General features: G+C 58.0%; 2 protein-coding genes across 3 annotated transcripts in view; one reads left to right on the forward strand and one right to left on the reverse strand.

Annotated features, from left to right (window-relative positions):
- The window catches only part of TOB2 (transducer of ERBB2, 2), a 160,626-nt gene that overhangs the window by 49,527 nt on the left and 84,039 nt on the right, over positions 1–27,060 (forward strand). The window lies entirely within an intron of this gene.
- Positions 3,956–27,060, reverse strand: part of ZC3H7B (zinc finger CCCH-type containing 7B) — a 41,441-nt gene continuing 18,336 nt past the window's right edge. For both annotated transcript variants that reach the window (XM_058673066.1, XM_058673067.1), the window contains exons 2-23: positions 25,915–25,973; positions 24,338–24,371; positions 24,017–24,214; positions 23,164–23,322; positions 19,825–19,905; positions 19,397–19,453; positions 18,367–18,409; positions 17,811–18,004; positions 17,221–17,542; positions 16,591–16,649; positions 16,093–16,192; positions 15,540–15,701; positions 13,446–13,651; positions 12,093–12,193; positions 11,220–11,401; positions 9,120–9,205; positions 5,788–5,921; positions 5,584–5,689; positions 5,363–5,471; positions 5,139–5,272; positions 4,861–5,024; positions 3,956–4,744 (exon numbers count right to left, since the gene is read on the reverse strand). In XM_058673066.1, the coding sequence (XP_058529049.1) occupies positions 4,474–4,744; positions 4,861–5,024; positions 5,139–5,272; positions 5,363–5,471; positions 5,584–5,689; positions 5,788–5,921; positions 9,120–9,205; positions 11,220–11,401; positions 12,093–12,193; positions 13,446–13,651; positions 15,540–15,701; positions 16,093–16,192; positions 16,591–16,649; positions 17,221–17,542; positions 17,811–18,004; positions 18,367–18,409; positions 19,397–19,453; positions 19,825–19,905; positions 23,164–23,322; positions 24,017–24,214; positions 24,338–24,371; positions 25,915–25,967 (2,955 nt within the window). In that variant the 5' untranslated portion in view covers positions 25,968–25,973 and the 3' untranslated portion in view covers positions 3,956–4,473. The remainder of the gene's footprint in view (positions 4,745–4,860; positions 5,025–5,138; positions 5,273–5,362; positions 5,472–5,583; positions 5,690–5,787; positions 5,922–9,119; positions 9,206–11,219; positions 11,402–12,092; positions 12,194–13,445; positions 13,652–15,539; positions 15,702–16,092; positions 16,193–16,590; positions 16,650–17,220; positions 17,543–17,810; positions 18,005–18,366; positions 18,410–19,396; positions 19,454–19,824; positions 19,906–23,163; positions 23,323–24,016; positions 24,215–24,337; positions 24,372–25,914; positions 25,974–27,060) is intronic.

Here is a 27,060-nt window from a genome sequence, read left to right on the forward strand (position 1 = left end):
GTGACATTTCCCCCTCCCCACCCAGTTTCTTCCCCCTGTCGCCCTCCAGGAATCCACTATGGCCTTCCTGCCCTCCCTAACCATCCTCTCCAAGTTATGCTGTTTTCTCCTCTGGGATGCCAACAGCATAGGCAGCGGCTTAACCCCCAAGTGGCAGGTTTAGGTCACGTACTTAGCAAATGCAAAAATGGAAGGCTCCTGCTCTGCTCTCAGTTGGAGCTGGTGCCAGTGGGAGGGAGGGTGCAGGGGACCTGTGTGCAGGCTGTCTTGATTCTGAGATTTGTAGACAGGCCGAGTTGGTGCATTAACCACTTCTAGGCCCACAAGCTCTGGAGCGCAAGATTGGCTGCCTACCAGGGTGGAAAGGACACACACCCAGGGAGTGGGCTTCCAGAGGCAAAAAGAGGTACCCATAGGGTCTCAGTTGCACCTCCTGCCACCGGACAGTCCCACTCCAGGAGACCACACCTGGGAGCAAACTTCGGGTGCACATACGCTCAACCACACCTGTGTGCCGACCACACAGCCAGCACCAGGCTGTTCCCAGGCAGCACCTGAGAACATCTCTACTAGATCCTGTACCTGGTCAGGAAACTTCCCACCTTCCACGAATGCTCATGCTGCTGATTGGCTGCCCCGGGGCCAGCTGCAGTGCCTCTGCACAGTCTCACAGGTCAGACGGGGGGGGGGGGGCATGGCCGCAGATGCATCTGGAGACATTAGGAAAGGGCCACGTGGCAGCTGGCTTTGTCCTCACTTCCTGGACTTGCAGGCCCAGCACTCTGATGCCCATTGCAGCTGGGTTAGCTGCCCCTGGGATCCTCTCCAAAACTACCCTTTCCCGTGACTTCTGATTTCTGCAAGTCACCAGGAACAAGGTATGGTTTAGATGCCAACAGCTGTGTCTCTTTATGGGGAAACTGTGGCCCTAAACAGGAGCCTCCATAAGAATAATGGTCAGCTGGGAGATTCAGGGGATGAAGAGCTTTCTCTGGGGGCAGGTATTGGGCACAGCGGGTAAGCTACTGCTTGGGACACCTGTGTGCCATGTTGGACTCCTGTTTCCAGTCCCAACTGCTTTGCTTCTGATTTAGTTTCTGCTGATGTGTCCAGGCAGTGGCAGATGGCCCGAAGCTCCGGCTCCTGCTACACACGTGGGAGACCCAGATGGGGGAGTTCTTGGTTCCTATCTTCAGCCTTAACTGGCTCCGGCTCTTGCAGGCATGTGGGGAGTTAATCAGCAGATGGAAGACTCTCTTCTCTGTCTCTCTCTCTTTTTCCTGGGAGCTCCTGAAACCCTTGTGTGCTCAGGACAGGGGCAGCCATCCTGCAGGACTGCTGGGAGAAGACACCCGCCCCAAGTTGGTGTGAACAAGGCACCCAACAGCAGCTGTGACCCTCAGACCGGGCCAGAAGACTCCCTGGTGCGCTCGGGTGGTTCCCCTGGGGCTGCTCCCCAGAGGACACCCTCCGTCATCCACACCCCACCCAGTGAAAGCATCTGAACCCTGCTGTACTAGATCTAGTCCTTTTTTTTAAAGCTTTATTTTATTTTTATCACAAAGATATACACAGAGGAGGAGAGACAGAAAGGATGTCTGATGATTCACTCCCCAAGTGAGCCTCAACGGCCGGTGCTGCACTGATCCGAAGCCAGGAGCCAGGAACTTCCTCCAGGTCTCCTATACGGGTGCAGGGTCCCAAAGCTTTGAGCCGTCCTTGACTGCTTTCCCAGGCCACAAGCAGGGAGCTGGATGGGAAGTGGGGCTGCTGGGATACGAACCAGTGCCCATATGGGATCCCGGTGTGTTCAAGGCGAGGACTTCAGCCACTAGGCTACCACACCGGGCCCTAGATGCATTCCTCTTAAGGGTGAGGGGATGGGGCAGGGCTGGGGGGCACATGATGACAGATTACCTGCAGCCTAGGGAGCTGGGGCTGCAGCAGAGTGCACAGGGTGGCCCAGCCCCTCTCCGTGGGAGCCCAGGTCAGCCTCAGTGCTGAGAAGGGAAGCTGCAGGGCGGAGGCAGGGAGGGTGCAGAGCACAGCCTGTGCCTGGCCAGCAGCGCTGCCCAGGCCAGGGTCAGTCAGGCCTCTGCGTGTACACAGGGACACAGGCCTGCCCTCACCCCTTGGAATGGGCGCCCCAGACACAGGCAGCACCATCGGCCTTGCTGCACAGGCGGAGAGTGCCGGAAAGGGAGGATAAGGAGCAACAGCTTGGGGACTGAGGTCAAAGAGCACGCATTGATTTTTCTAGAACAAAGGCTAAACGCATTAAGTTTCTCTCGTTTTATTTTAAGAAGAACAAAAATTGTTATTAAAACATCTACATTATTATCAAGATACTAGACCTTATGATATTTAATATTAAAGTGTGGTATTCTTAAATTTTAATACACAGACATTTTTAAAAGGACCATTAAATTGATTACTGCCCAGCTGAGAAATGCAGCCCCCACCCTGGACCCCACTCTAGACCGTCCTGACCCTGCCTGCTAGCCGTGGGGCCCCATCGGAAACACTGTCCTGGGTGCACCTGTGGCCTGCCTCCCACTTTCCCTCTCCGTCCACGGGGGAGCGAGATCGGTCAGAGCACAGCACAGATGAAAGCCCATTTCCCTGGCATGAAGGCGGAGACAGCCACGCCCCAGTCCCACATGCCCTGCTCCATGCTGTGCCCAGGTGGGGACCACTTCTACCACTGCTGCCCGGCTCCGGTCCATCAGTCCCTCGCACAGAGCCTGACAGCCTGTGGGGAGGGTGAACACCACTCTTCCCCCATCCCCGCTGCCTCCACCATGTCCTTCTGGCCACATTCTTCATCTTTAGCCCTCATTAGAAGTGATTCCTTGGATACCACACACATATATAATATTATATAGAGCGATATATTTAATACCTGTGTATATATGCATCACAGGGCGACATATATACACACTCAAGGCTGGTGACGACAGACTGCAACACCATGGATCGGGGGAGCAAGGTCCTCCACGCTCATGACCACAGCCCCCGCCTGAGCTGCAGACCCTCCTCCCTTCCAGGCATGCCACCAGCACCCAGACTGTGCAGTACTGGCCTGCTGGGGGCCGGGGCGGGCGGGTGGAAAGGGTGCATGCCACAGTGGCTGGGACTAGGTTGGCGGTGGCACCAGCAGCAGGGCCTTCCAGGGCCTGGGGTGCCTGGCGTCTCACCGCGCTATTGATCCTTTCTGTCTCACCCCTATCCCGCCTTTGGTCCCTGGTTGCTTGTAGCGGGGGGGTGTTCCATTCTTTGTGCCAATGACAGGGGGCATTCTGGAATGTTTAGGGAGCCAGGGGAGGCTAGGTCTTCCCACTAGGTGGAATGGAGAGCAGGAGGTGCACACAGACACATCATACTAGAGGTTTTGGTGAGCAGGGGGCAGGACCTAGGGTTGGTGGGGTTGGGGCAGCTGGCAGGGTTGGCACCTGGGAGGGGCTGGGATAAATGGACACATGGTGTGTTTGGGTCCAGGGGCAGAGGACCATGATGACACCCAGGATGGGGGGGTCGTGTCTTGTCCAAGAGTGACCAGGGTGACCAGGGTCATTCTTCTATGTCCGCCTGAACCTTCCCTCCCCACTCCTGGGCCTCCTGTAGAATTTGGGGGTGATGAAAGCTGCCCTTCCCCAGCCTCTAGGGACCTCCGCTGCACCCCAAGTGAGACAGCCCCACCCCTGCCAAGGGGCCTTGTGGCTCTGGCGTTCGCTCCACCTCTACCTCCAGCTGTGACCCAGACAGTCCCCTGCCCCAAGCCTCAGCCTGCAAAGGTTCAGGGTCTGCAAAGTGAGGGTGGCAGGGCTGAGCCAGGATGCCCCAGAGGCTGAAGGATGGACAATCCATGTTCTGTGGCCCATGAGGAGGAGGGGCTGGGGTGTGGACATCAAGGAGCGAACCAGGCTCAACATCACCCCAGCCCCTCCCACCCTTCTCATCAAAGCGCAAACTGAGGTGTCCCCAGCTCCATCCTGGGGCTGCGTTTTAAAGCTAATCAGGGACCCCTGCCCTCAGTGGTCTCCTTGTGGGCCCCAGGACAGGGGGATAGGGTGGTAGTGGGGGAGCAAGGAGGGAGGAGTAGGTGCTAGGGAGAAAGCTCCTCCTGGTACAGATTCCAGTGGGGACCCCAGGCTCCCCAGCCCTGCACTCCCAGGGCCCCTCCCATGGGAGCAGACACAAGTTAAAGCTGTAGGCTCAGTCGGCCAGGCCCCCCTCACCCCAACAGGAGAGCCATGGGAGCGGGGGAGGGTCTGCCAGGTTTCAGCAGGATGTAGACCCTGGGCCTGCTGGGGTTGAGCATGCCCACCTGGTTCTGCACACAGAGGGGCAGTGGGGGCAGGGCTGCCTCATGAGCTCATCCACCTCCGGCTGGCTTGCCCTAGGCTTTCAAAACATCAGGTGTCCTCTCCCCACCCTACCCCCAACCCCAGCACTCTGCCCATAGCCAAGGCCCTACTCTCCGGTGGTGGCGATGGTGGTAGTGGTGGTGGCAGCTACAGCGGCAGGGGCCTCTGGGGCTGCCCTGGCGGCGTCCCCATCCTCCTGCAGCAGGAAGTTGTACCTGCCAAAGTCGTCATCCCGCGGGCACAGCAGCATGTCCTTGCGGGCTTTGGCTAGCTTCTGCTTGAGGACCTCCCGCCGGTCCAGCCACTCGCTGAGCTCTGCCTGCCCGTGGGCACAGCGGCACTTGTCCCCGTCCGGGCAGACCTTGCCCTTCTGGAGCCTGTGGGCAGTAGAAGGCTTCACTGCCCTGCGGCCCCCGGCATACAGATAACTCCCTTCCCTGGAATCCCGCCAGGGCACCCCACCCCCACCCCGTGGGCCACCTCGCTGGGGCACCTGTCACAGAGCCGGAACTCGCCCATGGGAAAGCGGAAGGTCCAGCCGCTGGCATCGCTGTCAGACGTGAACACCTTTTCCTTGTGCTTCTCCGACTGGATGTGTTGCTGCCACTGCTTCTTGCTGTTGCTATTCTTGCCGCAGAGCCAGCAGTGGTAGCCCATCTGGGAACACAGTGCCATGGGTGGCCCCACCCCCTGTGCCCACCCCGCCCAGTACACCCAGGCGGGCCCTGCCCCCTGCCCCCACCCGCCCAGTACACCCAGGCGGGGCCTCACCATGATGTCGGCGTAGTCTGTGGGCATCTGGATCTGCTTCTCCCCTTCCCGCGAGCTAATTGGGGTCCCTTCCCCAGGCTTGCCTGGGTTGTGCTTCTTCAGCCACATGTCATAGGTCTGCTGCATGTCCAGGACTGGGCAGAGGACAGGTGGCGAGTGAGGGGCCTTCACCAGCTACTCTGCCCACAACTGCCATCCAGTGCAGCACCCAGCCAGTCACTCACTCTTGTTCTCCTTCATGAATGTCCACATGTCCCTCTCTTCGGGGCTGTGTGCGAAAGAGCAGTTGCCCACGTACTGGCACTTGCGGCCGTTCTGTGCGTGGATGCAGAGCTGGGGGGCGGGGAGGGAGCCTGCTGAGTGGACCAGGCGGTGTTGCCGCCCGGGCAGGTGGGCAGCCCTCCAGGCCCACAGCCCCACCCCTTGACCCTGGCTCCCGACTCACGTCATATTGCTGTGGAAAGTTGCGGATGGACGGCAGTGGCCTCACCGACACCCATTTCCTCTTGGCCTTGGACATCACCAGCAGGACCCGCCGCTCTTTGGTCCAGCTGCAGGGTAGAGGGGCACTCAGGGCAGGGCCTGAGGGCTGGGTGACGTTCCCCCAGGGGCACCCATCCTGCCCAAGCACCGCCTGGTGTTCACTCACCAGTGCCGGGCCTTGGCACTGCAGTACTTGAGGTCCTTGTCAGGCTCTACCACCTGCCCATTCCTCCAGCACTGGCCGCACACAAACTTCATCTGCAGGTCAAAGGTACTGGGGCCGTGGCTCCGGGGTGCGCCCTGTAGGGGAGGGTGAGAGGAGGGCCTGCAGCACCGAAGCTGGGGGAGAATCTGGGAACACCCACAGCCTTGGAGAGGCCTGGCCTCCGCCATCCTGGCACTGTCCAACGAGCTCCATGACTTGGCATTGGAGCCAGGCCTCCAGACTCCTGACCAGGTGCTCCTCCTGCCCTCTCTGTGAGCCCCTACCTGAAGCCCCCTTCCCTGAAGCATGCTTTGTGGACCTGTGTCACATCTGTCTGCCTTTGTACCCGCTGGAATGCCCTTCTTCCATGCTTCTTACGGGAAGCCCTCCGTGGAGCCCTCTCAAGTCACAGCTGCCCATCCCATGCATCCCTAGTCCCTGAGCCACCTTGTGCTGATGCAGTCGTCCAGTTATGAGTATGGAGCCTGAAGAAAGCAGGAGGCCAAAGAGGGGGCACAGTGTGGAGGCGGGGCAGGAGGGTGCACCTGGGCACCCCTGGCCCCTCACTCCTGTGCACCTTCCCCAGTCTTGGCTTTGTAGCCGAAAGTTCTGCTCTGCCTGCACCCCAGGACAGATGCCCGTCCAGCTGTGCTGATCACCCTGCTGCCCCTCCCCACCAGCCTTCAGCCAGGGCCTGCCCGTCCTTGGGAAGCCTCTCCAGGCAGGCCAGGGTGTGTCTCCTGACCCAGGGGCTCCTAGGCGGGGTGTTGTGGCCCATTCGCCCATCTTTGAGCAGGAAGGGGCACTGTGCTCACCTAAGCCTGCACCCTGGCTGGTACTTGGCACAACACACACGCACCACCACCCGAGGAGCAGGGAGGATGCAGGTCTTTATGGTGGGACAGGCAGGAGGCTCTCCCTCATTGCTGTTGGCTTCTCACAAGAAGCGGGAAAGGATGGCACGACTCCCATGTCACATGCCGGGGGATGGGGTGCTGACTGAGGCCCTGCTCCAACAAGCCATACTGGTTTTCTGGCTCCTTACTGCAGCAGAGCCCTGGCCGAGGCTTGCAACTGCAGGGCCTCAGGGTGCCTGCAATTGGGCAGAAGCTCAGAGGTGAACTGCGTGAAGACGGGCCTGGCATGTGGCAGGTGCACATGTTTCACTGAAGGTGACACTGGGGAGCACGGGCCCCGAGCCCTACTCTCTAGAGGGGAAGCGAACAAAGGGCCTCCCATCCTGCTTGGGAACTTGGCCCTGGTGGGCGTTGGGATGGGTGGGGAAGCAGGAGATGGGAGAAGCTCTTCTGGTACCCCCAGGCAGCCATACTTGGACCTGGAATGGCCCTGAATGGCCCTGGCAACATCGCTGGGCACGATCGGGAGGAGGTGGCGCCACATGGGGTACTTTTGCCCCTCATTGCAGCCCAGAAAGAAATGGAGCCAGAGGATGAGATAGACCTGGAAACCTGGGAGAGGGTCAGGGCCAAGGAGGCCTAGGGGGGGAGCAAGAAGGCCGCACCCAGGAGGGCCCACCCCCACTCTGTGTGGGTGGCACGGAAGTGTCACCGTTTATCACTGTATCCGGGCACTGAGACCACTCCTCAGCCCAGAGTCCCCACTGTCTAGTCTGCTTCCAGTGATCCCGCTGCCTGGGGGCGGTGTGGCAGCAGGGGGCCACAGGGCTTTCCAGCCCCCTGGGAGACAGGCAGGCAGGGAGCAGGGCGAGTTCCGAGCCAATGCCACAGTTCCACAGCTTACATCTCAGGACCGGGGAGAGGATCACGCGGGACGAGGGCTGAGACATCTATGCATCTATGCGCACAGCAGGGGGTGGCGGTGCAGTCTGAAAAATCCCAGGACAGTCCGGCACTATGTCCCCAGAAGGTGAGCCAGTCACAGAGGGGACAGTAACTTCATGAGGCTGGTGCTGTGGCATGACATCATGCCCATATGGGTGCCACCTGGCTGCTCTCTGCTGTGCCCTGAGTAAGCAGTGGATGTTGGCCAAAGGCCTTGGATCCCTGCACCCACACAGGAGACCCAGAAGAAGCTCCTGGCCCTTGGCTTTGGCCTGGACCGGACCTGGTCACTGTGGTCAAATAGGAAGTTAGCCAGCAGATAGATCTCTATAACTCGTCTTTCAAATAAATATTAAAAAAAAAAAATTTGGCGCGGTAGCCTAGCGGCTAAAGTCCTTGCCTTGCACATACCTTGCCTTGCACATATGGGCACTGGTTCTAATCCCAATGGCCCCACTTCCTATCCAGATCCCTGCTTGTGGCCTGGGAAAGCAGTCAATGACAATCCAAAACCTTGGGACCCTGCACCCGCATGTGAGACCTGGAAGAAGCTCCCGGATCCTGGCTTCAGATCGGCACAGCTCTGGCTGTTGCAGAAGCTTGGGGAGTGAATCAATGGACGAAAAATCTTCCTCTGTCTCCCTTCCTCTCTGTATATCCGCCTTTCCAATAAAAATAAAACGATTGATTTATTTTTATTGGAAAGTTAGATATACAGAGAGGAGGAGAGACAGAGAGGAAGATCTTCCGTCCGATGATTCACTCCCCAAGTGAGCACAACGACCGGTGCTGTGCCGATCCGAAGCTAGGAGCCAGGAACCTCCTCTAGGTCTCCCACACGGGTGCAGGGTCCCAAGGCTTTGGGCCATCCTCGACTGCTTTCCCAGGACACAAGCAGGGAGCTGGATGGGAAGCGGGGTTGCTGGGGTTAGAAGCGGCGCCCACATGGGATCCCGGCCCATTCAAGGCGAGGACTTTGACCTCTATGCTATCGCGCCGGGCCCTAAAAATAAATCTTAAAAAAAATTTTTTTATGTGTGTGTTTTTTACAAACGCGAAAAGCAAACCCAAAACTTGACAGTGGAGGTACCTTTAATCAAGTTATCAAAGTGTAATCACTTGACCAGCAGTGGCAAGTGCATCAAGATCTTGTGAAAGTGCCTGTTCCTGGGACACACACGATAGCTTGACAAACACGGAGAAGGGGTGGGGTGGGGAAGTGTGCATCTATGCACACGAAGGCCTCGCATCTACAGACTCGCCAGCTACCCACCCCGCCCGGACAGAGCCACATGACAAACATGGCTGTACCCAACAGGGCCAATGTGGATGCAGTAAGGTGCCAACTTCTGGGGAACCCAGAAAAGGCTAGGGATGGGTTATTCAGGCCATCCTCACTGCCCTCCGTGTGCATGAGCTTGTCATGATAGAGGGAAGGCGACAGCCCCCTGGGGCCTAACTCCCCCCAAGGCTCCATGCCCAGGACCTTACCAAGCCACCGCTGGCCTTGCTGGCATGGGCCTCCATCTGTTGCCAGTGTTTCTTGGACTCTTGGACGATATCTTCATGCGTCATGCCTGGAGAAGGCAGGGGACAGAAGTGTAGCTGTGAGGGTGTTTGGCCAGGGACAAGGCAGGGCTCCCTGAGGGAGCCAATGCCCAACAAGGCCTTCAGGGGAGGAGCCGTTGGGCTCTGCAGAGAAAAACATGGGATGGGGGGAATGGCTCTGGGCAGAACTGAGGGGGATAAGACACAGCTCAGAATGAGAAACAGTAGACGCTGCTTGGTGTCGCGGTGGGTGGGGAGGGGTCCCTGCTCCCAGCCAGCGGCTCAGAATCCTGCAACCTGCAGTGGGCCACCCCCTACTCCACTTCTGGCTCGCCCCAGCCTAGATGTCAGCCCCCCATTCCATGAGGCCTGCCCTCCTACCTCCGCAGGTCACCTGCTCCTTCAGTGCCTAAGCTCTCCTCACTGGGTGCTTCCCTGGGCACCCAGGTTACAACTGACGAACCCAAATGTGTGCCTACCATCCAGACTCCTTCCATGCCCAGCCATCTGCTCAACCCCTGCGCCTGAAATCCAAGGGGCAGCTCAGCCCTCACCTTCCACTCCAAGCCCTAACACTGCTGCCCTGGAAGCTGTTGGTGCAGACCAGGCAGCCTCTTGGGACACCTGCATTCCATGTGCATGTGCCAGCTGCTCAACTTCTGATCCAGCTTTCTGACAATGCACCCAGGAAGCAGCCGATGACGCTTCAAGTACGTGAACCCTGCCACTCACATGGGAGACCTGGATGGGGTTCCTGTCCTGGCTTTGGCCTGGCACAGCCTGGGGCAACTGAGACCACTGGGGGAGTGAAGCAGCAACTGAAAGACAGCCCTGCCCCTCTGTCATTCTGCCTTTCAAATACATAAATATTTAGAAAATATACACCCCAAATATGCAGACACAGTGGATAGGTGTGCCTATGCCATCTTGGGGTGTCTCTGCCCCCATCCCTGCTGATACCCACCCGGCAAGGCAGAACGTAACTGCTCAAGTACTTGGGTCCCTGCCACCTAGGCAAGAGACCAAGATTAAGTTCCAGGCTCATGGTTTCGGCTTGGTCCAGACTCAGCTGTTGGGCACATGGGAGAAATTACCAGCCAACAGAGGATCAATCCTTCTCTTTCTTTCCCTCCCCTTTTCTGGCCCTGCCTGTCTATTCTGTGCCCCGTGATCAAGAGCAATTTGAGGGCCCGGCGCGATAGTAGCGGCTAAAGTGCTCGCTTTGAACACACCAGGATCCCATATGGGCACTGGTTCGTATCTCAGCTGCCCATTTCCCTCCCAGCTCCCTGCTTGTGGCCTGGGAAGGCAGTCTAGGATGGGCCAAAGCCTTGGGACCCTGCACCCGCATGGGAGACCTGAAAGAAGCTCCTGGCTCTTTGTTTTTGGATCGGCACAGCTCTGGCCGTTGCAGCAGCTTGGGAGCACAGCTCCAGCCGTTGTGACAGCCTGGGGAGTGAATCAATGGATGGAAGATCTTCCTCTCTGTCTCTCCTCCTCTCTATATTTCTGACTTTCCAATAAAAATAAATAAATCTTAAAAAAATTGTTTTTTTTAAAATTCTGATCAGATCACACAATTCCACCCACTTTACCCTTTAGACATTGTGTATATTTGGAACAACCCCAGTTATTTCTACATAAGGCCTAGAGAAGCCCACATGCCCCCGGCAAGACTCCCACTAATGCTGTAGGGTGATGGTGCCAGCAGTGGGGGAACTGTGCATCCTTGGGCAGGTGGCGTCCAGGGCTGATGTGCCAAGCCACATGTGGACCTTCCTACTTCAGCGAAAAATCAGGGTTCCCTGAGCAAGGGCCTCAACTGGTTCATACTGCAGAGGGCTGTTGGGTAAATCCCTGCGAATTGGGTCGGGGGAGTCTCTTCTCAGGAAAGCAGAGGAGGTTCAGAGGGAACGAGTGGGCCTTGCTGACAACCACTCGGGCAGGAGCCAGGCAGCCCAGTTACCGTCCTCTCTGGCTGAACCCAGGCACCCTGAATGCCCCTGGCAGTCCCCGCCCCAGGTGCCCCTGCCTGCCCCTCACCTGAGTACTGCTGCAGCAGCCAGACCTTGAGCTCAATGAAGCTGTGTGCGAAGTGGCAGCTGTCCTCCCGCAGGCAGCCATAGCGTACCTCATGGCGGCACACGTCAAACTGGAAGTGCTCCTGGAACTGGCGGATCTTGGAGTACTTGAGAGAGGTGGAGCGGACGATGTGCACCAGGCACCTGTCGTGTGGGGAGCACGATGCTGGATCAGGGGGAGCGGCTTCTCCCCAGGGACCCCCATGGAAGAGGTGTGCTGCCACACTGCGGGCTCAGGTGCCGGCTCAGGTGCCAGCTCTAGTGCCCTTCTCAGGCTTCAACGAGCAGAGGGCCCCTGACTCCACCTGTTACGAAGCCAAAGGTGCAGGTGGGGGCACCTCCCCTTGGGTTTCTGGCTCAGTTCTTCAGAGCTGGTCCTGCACCCACACAGACAATAGTGTCCAAGCCAGCCCCTCAGCTATCCCTGACCGTGACCCGAGGACAGAGGATTGTCATGAGTGATGAGGAAGCTCAGTGGGCTAGAGAACATGAAACAGACATGGGCCATGTTGGGGTTGGGACCGGATCAGCCTGACCTGGGATCAGGCAGGGTGCCACAGTTGGCGCCTCCTCTCCCTGCCCAAGAGGCCATCATGGCAGTGGGGGCTGCGGGTCCCTGTGTGCTGGCTGACCAGGCTGCTGCCAAGCCTCAGCCTTCTCTTCCTCATGTACACAAGGACACCCAGGACTGCTGGGTTGTTACCTGAAGATACTCGACAACCCAGGATCCCACCTTGCCCTCATGAAGCCTGGGTCTGTGGCTCTCACTTTCCTGGCGTTGGAACTGCCCTGGGAGCCCCTCCAGCAGCCCCTGTCCCCTGGGGCACCTACTCACTTATTGTTGTAGAAGCTGTGTTTGGCAGCCAGGTTGGAGCAGACAGATGGCGAGTCCTTGGTGCCCTTGCTGATGATCCGGGGCTTACTGTCGAAGCAGATCTGCCAGGGAGAAGGTGGGCTGGGATCCTGCAAAGCTGCCAGGGAATGCACAGCTCGGTCCCTGCAGCCCTGCCTGTCCTGTGACCTCTAAATCATAGGTGGCCTAGTGTTGGCCTGTCCCCACTCTTAGATGTCCCTGTTCCACATGCCTGGCACACGGCAACTTGATCCCTGGGCCTCATCTACCACACCAGTACACTGCGAGTAACTGCACCTGCTCGTCCCACAAGTTCACTGTGGAGGCTAAGAAGGCACGCAAGGAGCTGCAGTGCTTTGTGAGCTGTCAGCTGCTTCCTACACATGAGCCAGGACTTGGAGTCTAAGTCAGAGGGAAGGAGGCTGCTGGGTGAAGCCACTGCCTGTGACACTGGCATCCCATGGGGCACCAGTTCAAGTCCTGGCTGCTCCACTTCCAATCCAGCTCCCTGCCGATGAGCCTGGGAAAGCAGCGGAGTACAGCCCATAGGTTTGGGTCCTTGTACCCACATGGGAGACCTGGACAGGGTTCTGGGTTCCTGGCTTTGCTGTGTTATGGCCATCTGGGGAATGAACCAGCAGATCTCTCTCCCTCTATTTCAAATAAGTAAATTAATTAAAATCTTAACAACAAAGAGTCACAAAAGGGTAGATGAAGAGGATCTGGTTGAGATGAGCACCAAACCCTCAAGCCCCAGGGCCTGGCTCCCCAAGAGGCAGGGCAGGAGGCTCAGCAGAGCTCCTGGAATCAGAGCTGAGCTTGAGCGGGTCAGAAACACAGGCAAGAGGATAGGGCTGGGCACACGCAGGGAGGTGCGGTAGGTACCAGATCACCCAGTTAGATGGGCAGGTGCGCAAGCTGTGGACACTTTGTTGGGGATAGCTGGGCAGCACCTCATGCTGTTCTCTGTAGGGACATGGCAGCCTGCGCCCCCACACTGCTCCAGCTGTGTGGCCTTGGAGAAGCGTCTCACACCCTGTACCTCAGCTTCAGCAGCCGTAGCATGGGACCCTTGCCCGTGTGCACTTCTGCAGGACTGGGATCCAACTGTCCGGCCCTAGCCGGCAGCTGACCCCTGCTGTGAAGTAGCAGCACTGCTTTCTCCTGCTTCTACCTTTGCCAAACGAGGGGGTGCCGGGTAGAATGCGGGCTTTCAAAGACAAGACCTTCAAGGGCTGTGAGTCCAGGGAGCCACAGGTCAGGCCTCCCATGCCCACAGCCCCTGGCACCAGGAGCCTTCCAGGCGCCGTGGGGGCGGGGATTGGCAGCAGGTACCTCGCAGAGGAAGGTGAAGATGCCCTGGTGCTCTTTCAGGAGCTTGGCAATGGTGAGACTGCCGCGCTTGACGCCCCCCAGCGGGTCGAAGAGCAGGTCCCGGTTGAGGGTGCCCTTCCGCTCCTCCGTCCACACGTCGATCTCCTCCTGATGGTAGGCGAAGGTGCAGTTATCCCCGTATTTACAGTCCTGCTTGTTAATCATGTCTGCAAAGAGGCAACAGGACACGCGTTCCGCCAGGTGGGAACGGCAGCCCAGGGCGCCCCCGCGCCCTAGCCCCGGCCTGAGGGGCCCAGCAGGAGCTGAGGGGCAGGGCTAGGAGGCCCCCTGCACCCCAGGTGCAGGCCCTTCTGCACGGCTCACCCCAGGGCTCAGTGAGTGTTGTGGCTCCCCACTCCCCATGCCCTAAGTTGCCTCTGGTGGGTCAGGGCAAGGGTTTTGTGAGGGTGCTCAGTCCCACCAGGAAGCAGCATGCAAGCTCCTTGTTCATAAGGAAATTAAATCCACATAGCCTCCACCAGGGGGAGCGAGGCCTTCGGATTGACAGACTGGGGCTGGGGTCGCCTGACGCCCCCTGAGCCCCAACTAGCTTTTCCTCTTTTTTTTTTTTTTACAAAAGAAGATTTATTTATTTATTTGAAAGAGTCAAAAAGAGAGGGGGGAAAACAGATCTTCCATTTGCTGTTTCACTCCCGAAGTGGCCTGCAATGGCCAGAGCCAAAGCCACAAATTTGATTTGGGTGGGCAGCAGAGGTCCAACCACTTGGGCCACCTCCTACTGCTCTCCCAGGCCTAACAGTAGGGAACTGGATGGGCAGGGGAGCTACCAGGACCCGAACCAGCTCCCATATAAATAAATGGGATGCTGGGTGGAGGCTTAACCGGAGGCTTAATGCCGACACGCTCCTGATCTTTGTAAAACAATTATTTGTTAGCAGAGAAAGGGAGACAGAGGATCTCCCATCTCTTGGTTCATTCCTCAAATGGCTGCAACGGCCACGACGGGCTCTGACCAAATCCAGGAGGAGTTCAGAACTTTGTGCAAGCCTCCCATGTGGGTGGCAGGGACCCAGAGACCTGCTGCCTTCTAGGTCACACAGTCTCAGGAGGCTGAAACCCAAGGGAGAGCCAGGAGTGACGCCCAGAGCTGTGGTCCAGGATGCAGATACCTAAACCATGGCACCCAACGCATCCCTGCCCAATGGACGCAAGCCAAGGACACTGGCTTGTGGCAGGCAAGGAGCAGGTGGGGCACTGGGAGGGTGGGTAGCACATCAGAGCCTAGGACCTGCATTTCCAGGGTGGGATCAATGTTTCTGCTTGCCCTGGCCTCTCTGTCTGCCGGCTCCAGGCATCTAGAGGCTCAGCAGTGTGTTCTGGGTAGGCACAGGGCAGTGGGACACAGGGGTGAGGAGGTGGCCTCGGGCAGGCTTCGGCATGGAATCTGGCCTTCACTGCTCACAGGCAGTGGCTTAATGGAGACCTAAGCACAGGGGCCAGATGACCTTGGACTGGCCTGCTATGAGCTGGTTTAAAAGCCCTCAGAGGACCAATGCCTTGGACTGGGCATGGGGGATGAGGGCAGAGCCTCAGTATAACTCGGCTGTGAGCAGGCAAGATGGTGAGAGCCGCAGGCTGTGAGCCACCCTGCCTCCTCATACACTGTGGGGTACACCAGGTCGAGACTCCATGTTGGGGGACAGAGACCAGCAAACAGGCACATAGTGAGTGTCTGTTCACCACAATACCATGGGTACCAGCTAGGGTGACCCAGACAGCAAGGACAGCTGAGAGGAACTGACATCCATGGGGCTACTGCTCCTCAGATCTTCCCAGCAGCCCAGTGGGACTGCAAGGCCAACAGGACTGGCCCTGCACACGCAGGCCCTCCCAGACACGTGCCCTCAGGCTCCCCACCTGTCCACAAAGCTGATGTACTTTGATCTCACTCAGGCCTGGTGGGCCCCAGGAGCCCCCAAGCAGTTGCCTCACCTCCCATGTGTGTCGTGAAGGTTACACCTGCTCCGTGTGCCTTGAGGAGGAGCGGCGTGGCAGTGGGCATGGGGGGAACCAAGCGCTGCTGGGCCCACCCACCTTTGCACAGGTAGTAGGAGCCCACGAAGCTGGTCTTGGTGGGCCGGGGCCGGATCCTCTTCCAGGCCTGGTCCTCAGCGTTCCGGAGGCGGCCAAGCAGGATGTCCCGCTTACACTTGTGCTCCAGGCCCTCCCGGTAGGTGTAGTCACCTGCCCTCGGGCCTGCGGGCAGGAGGACAAGGCAGTGACTCCCAGCAGAACGGAAGGGGTTTGGCCAGCAGGTTCAAGCAGAGGGTGGGGATGGGCCTCCGTGGTCTGAAAAACCCACTTGCCCACGCCTTGACACCCACTGCTGTGCTGCAACTCCTCTGCCCCAGGGTCCTTGGAGACAGGGGCTCCTGCACTGCACACGGCGGCCCTTAGCCTACTTCTCCCCCTTCCCACCCTGCTACCACTGTTTCTAGAATGAACAGTGAAGACAATATCTGGCAGGGCCAGGCTGAAAGGCACCCACCCCTTCACTACTTGCACTTCTGTCCCTCGGATGCCCTGGGCTCTGCCACACGGGTCTCCCCTGGGGCCAAGGGGAGGCGCTCCCAGGGAAAACACTTACCTGTCTTGGGGTAGCAGAGCTGGCAGGCTTGCTTGAACTCATGGGTGGCCGCCAAGGGGTTCTTGATGAGCAAGGCAGTGTTGGGCATGGAGGGCTCTGGCTGTAAGGTGAGGCCCCGGGTGATGGCTAGGGTGGCCAGGGCCAGCCCACTGCGAGCAGGATCATAGCCCAGAACCCTCCTGACCCCTGGATCCCAGAAAACCAAGGTGGGCTTGGCTCAGGAAGCCCCTAGGCTGGTGGGTGGGGGGTGACCAGGCCAGCTCCTGGTCAGCCTCCCGAGTCTGCAGAGCAGCGACAAACCCTAGGTAGCTGTTTTTCTACCTGCGAGGACAAGTGAAGCCTGCTGTGGGGAGAGACCAGCTCTGACCTGTCCACCCCGAAGATGTCCCTCCCTGGGGGACACAGCATGGGGCCCCACATAGAGAGCTCATCCCCCACCTCTGGAGCCTACCCCTCTATCCCCAGGAGGGCCTGGCCATGGGTCTCCCAGGTACTTACCGAGGGCACTGGTTTCTGAGCACTGCCTGGGGGTTGGTGGTCCTGTGAGTTGGTCTCCTCTGGGTGGGGGGAAGATACAGGGTCACCCAGGCTGGATCTTTCAGTGGGAGAGGCCTCCACAGGGCTTCACTCATTCATTTCTGACTCAGAGAGGCCTGGAGGGCATGCTCCACCCACGCTGGCCCCTTCTCTCACAGCCACTGCCCTGTGGCAGAGAGGCTCTCGGCCTGAGCACGGCCAGCTCTTGCCCCTCCTCCACACCAGGCCAGTGCCTTGGCACCCTCTGCCCAACAGATGGACTTCTACTTCAGGACCCTGTCCAGCTGTCACCTCCTCTAGGAAGTCTGTGCTGCCAGTACCCAGATGGGGCTTGTGGCTTGGACCTGCCCCCAGCCTCAGACTAGACAATTAGATCCTAAACTACCCCAGCGCTGCACTCTCCGATCCTGAACAAGATGCACTCACTTGGGCCTCAGGCCTGCACTTGGCACCTAAGACACAGTAACATGTGCACATGACCCTGGCCACCAGGAGCCTGAGCCAGCTCTGCCTCGCTGTTGCAGAGACCACAGACAGCATCCTGCCTAGTACCAGGTGGGTAGGGGACAGACACGTTCACTCAGGCCTTACCCAGGAAGGAGTCGGGCTTATCGAGGGAGCTGCGGGTCGACCCGAAGTTGTCAAGGGTGTCCAGTCGGGTCTCTGAGTAGGGCAGCAAGTCCAGGGCGTCCAACGTGGGGCCTGGGGGCTCAAGGACATCCAGCACAGAGGCGGCCAGCTTCTTGGAGGGGTCCATGACAAGGCCAAAGGAGGCCGGGGGCAGCGGGCTGGAGACGGGGATGGAGCCGCCCACCACAGGCGGCAGCAGCGGGGTCCCACCAGGGAACACAGGGATCAGCTGGGGCAGTTCACTGGGCACACCGCTGCCAGGCAGGCCACCCTGGACCAGAGACTGTGGGTAGGGACACAGCAGGGTCAGAGAAGGCAACCACCAGGCCTTGGCAGAACCAGGCACTCTGCCTCTCGGCAGGGCTTGGCCTTAACCTGCCCCAGGGGTGGGGTCTGCTCTGTCTCAACTAGGTCCCTCTTGAGGCTTCCCCCACCGGGGCCTCAGTTGCCCGATCTGTGCTGTGGATGGGGCAGCACAGGGCCCAGGGGAGCCAGGGCCGTCCCCCCATTCCTCACGGGGCAGCATGGGGCCCAGGGGGATAGGAGCTCACCAGCGAGTCCAGGAGGGTGTCCAGCTCCGGCCCGAAGACATCTCCATCTGAGAAGTCATCCAGGCTCTCAGAGCCGGGCAGGGCCCTGATGCCACTGTCCAGAGGAGCCAGCAAGTCCAGCACGTGAGGGAACAGGGGCGTGGTGGGGGCCATGGGGAGCAGGGCTGGGGAGCCGTGCAGGTCCACGTAGCAGTCTGTGGGCAGGGGTGGGCTTAGTAGATTGGGGGGGTATGGGCTTCCCCAGCAGATAGGGCTCAGGGGCTGGCAGGGAAGGCATCATCCAGAGATCACCCCATCTCCTTCCCCTGGGGGAAGCAATCCTACTATGAGGGACACTTTTCAAGTGTCCCCATTCTGTAAGCCAGTGAGGAAGCGGGGCAAAGGACAGAGAGGTGGGCTCCCAGTGTGGGGGGCCTAGTGGGCAGCTTCTGTCGCCTCAGTCTGGTCCAGGGCCAACAGAACTGCCTGACCTCCCAGGGCCCTGGTGGGTGAGATGCTGCCGCCCTCCCCGCTGGGGGGACCCCTGCCTCTACCCCACCCCTATTACAGACACTACCTGTTTCGATGTCATCTATGGAGCCCAGTCCATTGGACGTTCCCTGGAGGACACAGTGAGTGGAGAGGTGTCAGGCCAACTTAGGCTGGGCAAGCCTGGGTATCTAATTCCTCACACACACCCACCCAGCACAGCTGCATTCCCTCCCGGCCAGGCAGGGCACCGGGCTGGGAAATGGGCTGTGGGGCCAGACAAGCCTCATAGTGCCCGGTATGGGAGGAGTGGCGGGAAAGAGCCACAGTATCCCCGTAGGTCCCAAGCAGGTGCTGTACCCTGGGAAGGGGGAGGGGGCCTCACTGAGTTTGCAGCTCCCGGCACTAGCATCCCACCACCCCATCGAAAGCCCCAAGTTCCCTTGCAAGCAAAACAGAGGGGAGTAGCCCTGGGCGGGTGGTCCCTACTATTGCCAAGGGTGGGGGGTGGGAAGCAGGGGGGCTTCAGCTGCAGAGAAAGCAAGGCCTGGGCCTGCCCCGTGACCTGGCTGGGCCCCTGCCCCTCTCTGGGAAAGGGCTCGTCCCATGTGGGGTGGGTGGGGTCATGCTTTCTGCTGTGTGGCGGGTGTGGGGCTAGCAGGAGTTGGCCTACTGGAGCTGCTCAGCCCTGGGCATGGGCCTGCTATGTGAGGTGGGGGTGGCAGGACAGGTACCTGCCTGGGTCCTCCTGCACCTCCCCATGCCCAGCCTCACCCCGGTTACCCATGGAGCATGCAAGCCTGTGCCCATTACAGATAGGGGTCCTGCTGCAGTGGACAGCTGTGGCTCTCACAGCGAGCGTGCCAAGTATGTGAGGGGAAAGATAAGGGGACTGGAGGGACAGCTTTCACACGCTGCCCTCTGTCCACCGGCCCCTCCTCTCGGGGTCCCCACAGGCCTGTCACCAGTCCCGACCCCCAAGAAGGCAGTGGGGGCGAGTAAGCTTGTGGCGCTGGGGGACTTGTCTCGCTGCCTGTAGCTGATCACACCCCAACGCATGAATCCAAAGTTCTCACAGCAGGTGAAGCCAGATGGACTGACACCCCTGCCTGTCCTACCTGATCCGTCATGCCCGCGGCGTTGCCATTACTGAGCAGGGAAAAGGTTTCCAATTCCTGCCGGAGGTTGGAGTGGAGGAAAAAAGGAAGACATGAAGAATGATCCCAGGGTTCCCTCAGGCACGGGTGCCTCCATGACTCCCTGCCCGGTCTCTGGCTCAGGGTCACAGCTGTAGCTCAGGAACCACACACTTGACCGCAAGCGGCTTCCTGGCACCGTCAACACCAAGCTACACGGACGCTGGTATCACAGCTGAGCACATAGGGCCCAGGGAGGTGTCCTGGATGAGCTGGGTCCTGCTCACTGCTGGAATCATCCTACAGCTTCCAGTCACCTGCTGCCCCCCACCTGATCGCCATCCCAACCTGTCTGCGGCCACTGCGGCCCTCTGTCCTGTGTCCCTCCCCAGGGCACAGCATACACCTACCTGGGGCCTCTTATATGCCTTCCGTACTCGCAGCCCGAGCTTCTGAGCCAGCTCCTGACCAAGCTGAGTGACACTCTCATCCTGAGGAAGACACAGGGTGGGGGGTGGCTGGGCCCCAGACGGTGGCCAGGCTCCCAGAGTGCCACCCCAGACAGCTGCGGCTGGCCCACGCTGCAGCCAGGAAAGGGAGCCTAAGGAAGTGAACTGCACAGCCAGAGATGGGGCAGGGGCCACACACACCCATGCTTTCCTTTCTCCTTTTACTTGGGGACAGGAAAAGGAATACTTCTGTGTCTATTTGAATATTACATCTCTGTCTTTCTTTCATTTATTTATTTCTTATTTGAGGGGCAGATAGAGAGTAGACAGAGGAGTTTCCAATGTTGCTGGTTCACTCTGCAAATGTATGCAACAGCAGAGGCCACGGCTGGAGCCAGGAGCTGGGAGCTCCGCTCAGTTCTCCAGCCTGAGCCACCACTGCCGCCTGCCAGGGGCCACACCAGGAACCAGGAATTAAACCCAGGTACTCTGCTACCCGACACGGCTATTTCAAATGACACCTTAATGGCTAGACTGGAAACCCACCCCCTACCTTTCCATATCTGTAATCAGCAGGTAGCAGTGTCACGTAGGCTGGTGGAAGGTGAGAGAGTAGGTGCTGCTTGGTCACCCCACTCCACCCTTGGGGCCCAGGTCACTGGGAAGAGTCTGGCTGGGGTTGTCAGTCAATCAGAAGACAGAAAGGTAGGGGAACAAACCCTGGACCAGGCCACAAAGGTAAGGGGATGCTGCAACATCCAGGGCCTTCACTTCAACATCACCCAGGAGCTCACAAGGCCAGCGCCTGGGTCCCAGGCATCCTAGAAACTAGGGCCCAGCCGGGGACAGACGGCTGGTCAGTATTTGCCCACACAGACTGGGAGCAGGGACATTCCCTCGGGCAGAGGCACAGTCCTTGGCTCGGCAGTGACCAGCCCTTCTTGGTGTGGAGAGCGAAATAGCACCAACCTGCCCCCTCCCACAGTGAATACCCAGCAACATTGCCATGGACGCTGTGGAATGCGATGGGGGAGGGCGGCAGCGCGGTGGTGTGGCAGGCACTGCTTCGAGTCCCAGCTATCCCACTTCCTATCCAGCTCCCTATTGACGCGCTTGGAAAAGCAGCAGAGGGTGGCCAATTGCTTGGGCCTCTGCACCCATGTGGGAGAACTGGATGAAGCCCCTGTATGGGAGATATATATATATATACACACACACATACATATACATATATATATATATATATATATATATTTTTTTTTTTTTAAGAGAAAGAGGTCCCGGTGGCGTGGCCTAGCGGCTAAAGTCCTCACCTTGAATGCACTGGGATCCCATATGGGCGCTGGTTCTAATCCCAGCAGCTCCACTTCCCATCCAGCTCCCTGCTTGTGGCCTGGGACAGCAGTTGAGGATGGCCCAAAGCCTTGGGACCCTGCACCCACGTGGGAGACCTGGAGGAAGTTCCTGGCTCCTGGCTTCGAATTAGCATAGCACTGGCTGTTGCGGTCACTGGGGAGTGAATCATCAGACGGAAGTTCTTCCTCTCTATCTCTCCTCCTCTCTATATATCTGACTTTGCAATAAAAATAAGTAATTCTTTAAAAAAAGAAAAAGAAAGAAAGAGAGAAAGGAAAAAGAAAGAAAGAGAGAAAACAGGGCCTGGCACAATGGCTTGAATAGCTAATCTTCCCCTTGTAAGCATGGGATCCATTTGGGCACTGATTTGTGTCCCGGTTGCTCCACTTCCCATGCAGCTCCCTGCTTATGGCCTAGGACAGCAGCGGAGGACGGCCCAGAGCCTTGGGACCCTGAACCCATATGGGGGACTAAAGAAGTTCCTGGTTCCTGGTTTCAGATCCACTCAGCTCTGGCCATTGTGGCATTTGAGGAGTGAACCAGAAGATAGAACACCTTTTCTCTATATATCTCTCCTTCTCTGTACAATATAAATAAATCTACAAAAATAAATCAAAAAGCAAAAAAAAGAGAGAGAGAAAGAAAGAAAAGACAGTATTAGGAGATTGTAGTTAGAAAGATTCCAGCTGAGAGCTAAGTTAACCTAGGGACTCATAGCAGTAAGCATAAGGGGACAATAGCTAACACACGCTGAATGTCTGCTGTGTCCTGCCCTGTGTTAACCACTTTGTTCCAGTTTCTATCATTGGAATAGCCCTACAAAGCATAGTGCATTACCATCCACTTGTCAGGGCAGCAACCCGTGGCTCCCCAGGGCTAAGCCAGGGCCACAGTCTCACACAGCTGCTAGACATCAGACCCAGGGTTAGGACCCAAACCCAGCCCAGCTCCACTGTGCCATGGGAGCCCACTCCTACCCTCTGCTCTGCCCAACCAAACTCTTCCTGCTCTACACAGCCCAGCTTCTCCAAGGAGTCCTCCCACATGCCGATCATGGCTGTCCTCTACACCCTTCCTGGGCAGCGATGACCCTTTCCCAGCCATGATTTCAGGTGTCAAGTAGGGAGGAAGTTCCATCGCTCTGCAGCTGATGTACACAGGAAGTGGTTCCTCCAAGGTCACACATGGGGGCAGGGCTGGGAGGGTGTCAGGGTGCAGCCACGTCTAAACCCCAGGGCTGCGCTCATTTGCCTCCCATAGCTGTAGGTCCCTGGAGGGTACAGATGTGGGTATAAATACTGAGTGGACAGAGACATGGGGAGTGAAGTGACATCTGTTATACTATTATACTTGGTACATGCTCGTTCGGTGGACTGATAGCTAAGGAGGAGCCATGTACAGGCGTGAGAGGTTGGGAACACCTCATACATCCATTGGTCATTTCCTATCAAGTGACAACCCTGTGTCAGGACCATGGCTCCCTTTCCTTCCTCGTGGCACCCTATATTACTTTTTAAAATAAAGGTTTATTTATTTTTTATCAAAAAGGCAGATTTTACAGAGACAGAAAAGTTACTCCCTAAATGGCTGCATTGGTAGCGATGAGCCGATCAGAAGCCAGAGGCCAGGAGCTTCCTCCAGGTCAGGTGGACACAGGCCCTAACTCACGTGGACACAGGGCCTCCCTCACAGGGACACAGGCCCTAACTCACGTGGACACAGGGTCTCCTTCACATAGAAACAGGGTCTCCTTCACATGGACACAGGGCCTCCCTCACAGGGACACAGGCCCTAACTCACGTGGACACAGGGTCTCCTTCACATGGAAACAGGGTCTCCTTCACATGGACACAGGGCCTCCCTCACATGGACACAGGCCTCCCTCACATGGACACAGGCCTCCCTCACATGGACACAGGGCCACCCTCACAGGGATGCACTCACGTGGGGCAGGGCAAGAGAGCAACGGCTGCTGCACTCGTAGGCCTCCTTGTGGCGCCCCAGCTCGTTGAGGGCACGTGCCTTGCGGAACAGCGCCCGGATGCTCTCGCCGTCCAGGCCTAGCGCCTTCTCGCTGTCCTCCAGTGCCTTCTCATACAGGCCCTGCCAGGGAGAGCAGGCAGCCCACAGATCAGTGTCTCCTACCCTCCCTTCCTCCCTCCTTTCCCAGGTCCCTCCCAAAGGACTGCCCGGGCCACCCTTCCCTGTGCAGGTGCAGGCTGGGGTCAGGATGGGCTGGAGAAAGCAAGGGAGCGTGTTGGGATCGGGCTTGGGCAGTCAAGGCCCTGGACCACGTCCACACCTGTCTTCAGTTCAGAACACCACAGGGCCGAGATCAACAGCACACCTGAGAGGTGAACCCCAGAGGCGGCCGCCCACAGCCCAGTGCGTATAGTCAGCCGTGGCTGCTGGGAGGCTCCCTAGGCCAGGGAAGCCCAGGTTGGCTTGCAAGGGCCTTTCTGCACAAGACAGCTGGGCAGCAAGGCCCAGGGAAGAGCAGGAGGCAAGAGCTCAAGGAGGAGGTAGCGTGACAGTCTAGGGTGAAGGGCATGGGGCACCGAAGGAGGCCGCAGAGAGGGCAGGCTCCTGAAGATGTCCAGGTCACCAAGGATTCTCACTTAACTCATTAGCAGCGAGGATGAGGCACTGTGACTCGTTTTTCAAAACTTTGTACGTTTAAAGGCTCTCTAGGCAATGCTGTCCCATTATTGGGATGGAAAGCCCCAGCATCAGTGAGATGTAAACAGGCCGGCCCCGGGGGCGGGGGAGGCGGGCAGCAGGCTGGGGCCAGGCTCACCATGGTGAAGTAGCAGGCGGCCCTGTTGACATGCAGCTTACACAGCAGCTCCCGGGGTAGGGCCACCTGATCCGAGGCAGCGTAGTCGGCCACATTCAGCCCCTCCATGTACTGTACCAGCGCCTGCTTGTAGTCTTTCTCCCGGAACAGGTCATTGCCCTCCGCAAACAGATTCTGCACCAGCTTGAGTAGAAAGGCCTGTGCGGAGAGGTGTGGCCAGGGGGTTTCTCCATCAGCCCCAGCCCTGAACCCCAACTCTCCAGCCCCTCAACCCTCTCCTCTGTCCTTCATCCCCGCCCCAGCCCAGCAGGTGCCACTCACCTCATATTCTTCTTGTTTTAGGGGTAGTGTCGACCTAGCAGGAAGAAAGAGGTGACAAACGGTGAGGGTGGGCCCAGCCCTGGGGGTGCAGAAATGCAGTCACGAGGGAAACAGAGGTAATGCTGGCCCAGGCTGTAGCTCGGAAGAACTCCATCTCTCCCTCCCTCTGTCATTCTAATTTTCAAATACATAACGCGTTAAAACAAATCACAAGGGTATAAAGAGGCAAATTCCAGTTTCATAGGGAGCCTTGTTGAAGAAAAAGAACATAAAATTGTGAACCCAGCACGGTTAAGATGTATGCCTCTAGGGCCCGGCGGCGTGGCCTAGTGGCTAAAGTCCTCGCCTTGAAAGCCCCGGGATCCCATATGGGCGCCGGTTCTAATCCTGGCAGCTCCACTTCCCATCCAGCTCCCTGCTTGTGGCCTGGGAAAGCAGTCGAGGACGGCCCAATGCATTGGGACCCTGCACCCACATGGGAGACCCGGAAGAGGTTCCAGGTTCCCGGCTTCGGATCGGCGTGCATCGGCCCATTGCGGCTCACTTGGGGAGTGAATCATCGGACGGAAGATCTTCCTCTCTGTCTCTCCTCCTCTGTTTATATCTGGCTTTGTAATAAAATGAATAAATCTTTAAAAAAAAAAAAAAGATGTATGCCTCTAGGCCCAGCACGGTGGCCTAGCAGCTAAAGTCCTTGCCTTGAAAGCGCCAGGATCCCATATGAGCACCAGTTCTAATCCCAGCGTTCCCACTTCCCATCCAGCTCCTTGCTTGTGGCCTGGGAAAGCAGTCGAGGACGGCCCCAAAGCCTTGGGACCCTGCACCCGCATGGGAGACCCAGAAGTTCCTGGCTCCTAGCTTCGGATCGGGGCAGCACCAGCTGTTGCGGTTGCTTGGGAGTAAATCATTGGATGGAGGATCTTTCTCTCTGTCCTCCTCCCTGTATATCTGACTTTGCGATAAAAATACAATAAATCTTTAAAGAAAAAGAAAAGATGCATGCCCCCCGGAGCCTTGAGACAAACTGGTGCAATTGAAGGGCCAGGAAATCCCACAGGTCATGAGCATCATGACAAACATGCCTCTGAAATCTATTTGAAAGATAGAACATGAAAGGATCTAACGAAACTACAGGGGCCTGGCACTGTAGTAACTTGGCTGTTGTATTAAGTTAAGCCACTGCCCCAATGTCTCCATCCTCAACGGTACCAGTTCAAGTTCCAGCTGCTCTATTTCCAATGCAGCTCCCTGTTAACTCATGAGGAAGCAGGGGAGGATGGCTCAAGCACTTGGCTTCCTGCAGCATCATGGGAAATCTGGAAGAAGCTTCCATCTCCTGGTTTTGGTCTGACCCGCCCTGGCTGTTGCAGCCGAAGTATAACCAGGTGGCAGAGCACGAGTGAGAATAGGGCTTGTGGCCCCTGCCATGCCAGCCCCTTTGAGATTCTGCTGGTTCCCAGGCACAAAACAGCCTGAACAGCCCAGGGTCAGGCAGCAAAAAAAGGTGAGCTGGAGAGGGTGTGGCTTTCAGAAGACCCGCCCCCTGTCCAGCCTGCCCACCTCCCCACTCCACTTACTGGATGAACTGCAGCCCCTTCTCGATGTCCGCCTTCCGTTTCTGTCTCTCCATCAGTCTCTGGGGAGAGAACACAGGCCACCAGCAAGTTAGGGGGCTAGGGACAGCAGGCTGCAACCCCGACCCCACTGTGCAACTTCTACTCTCACATCACCTCACCAGCGTCTACGAGCCCTGTCACATCCCAGAGTCTCACAACTGCGCGGGACACCCTCAAGTTTGCAGGAGGAAGCCAGTGTCTGTGCAGGGAGCTGGGAAGGATCACAATGCCCAGCGACCGCTGCACGGGGATACTCAGGCCTCCTGGAAGGTGCCATGGGGCAGGGGGCATTTGATCCTCATTTAGCAAAAAGGGAACTGAAGGCCAAGGACTCCTGGTCATGAGCCAGCACAGTGCTGAGGCAGGACTCGAACCTGATCCAACTCCTTTTCATACCCACCAGAAGCTGCCAGAGACAGCCAACTAAGGGAGGCAAGTGTCTGCGCAGACACCCACAGCATGCACTCGCGCGCACCTGACGACCTCCAGCCCTCGCCATTTAGTGTGTAGGCCTGCACTGGGTGGCAGCCCCTGTACCTCTGAGGGACTGGCAGGTGCCTCCTTCTACTTGCCCGTGAGGGGCCTGGGGTCAGGGTTCTGCACTCAGATCTGGGTGTGACCTCAGGGTTCACACTTCCCATGCAACTTTGGGGCCTCAGTCTCCTGGGAGAGAAATGAGATGAACAGCGGCACCTGTCACACTGGCTGTCACGGAGGAAGGGTTAGGGTACGACAGGTGCTGAGCACCAAGTTCTGACCTGCAACCCAGCAATCATGGGGAAATGGGTTGGCTAATACTACTGTTCCCACTTGGATAAAACCTGCTAAGATGGGAAGGACGGCTCTGACCCCATGCTGACGCCAGAGGCCAGCTTCTTGGGCCTCGGCTTCCCTGATGGTGGTCAAGCCTCCAGTTAGCCATGCGGGCCGCTCACCTCTGTCCACACAGTTTCCTCCACTGTGTGACCAAGCCCCTACCTGGCTTGCACAGGAAGCTCCCTGCACCCTGCGTGGGTGACTGCTTCCTGCAGCCTCCCCTTACCCTCTGACTGCATCCATCACACACATTCGTCCAACCTTTACCAGGTGTCTGGAGGGCGGAGGGTG

The sequence above is a fragment of the Ochotona princeps genome, chromosome 15 (genome assembly GCF_030435755.1).
Source record: "Ochotona princeps isolate mOchPri1 chromosome 15, mOchPri1.hap1, whole genome shotgun sequence".
Classification (NCBI taxonomy): Eukaryota; Metazoa; Chordata; class Mammalia; order Lagomorpha; family Ochotonidae; genus Ochotona; species Ochotona princeps.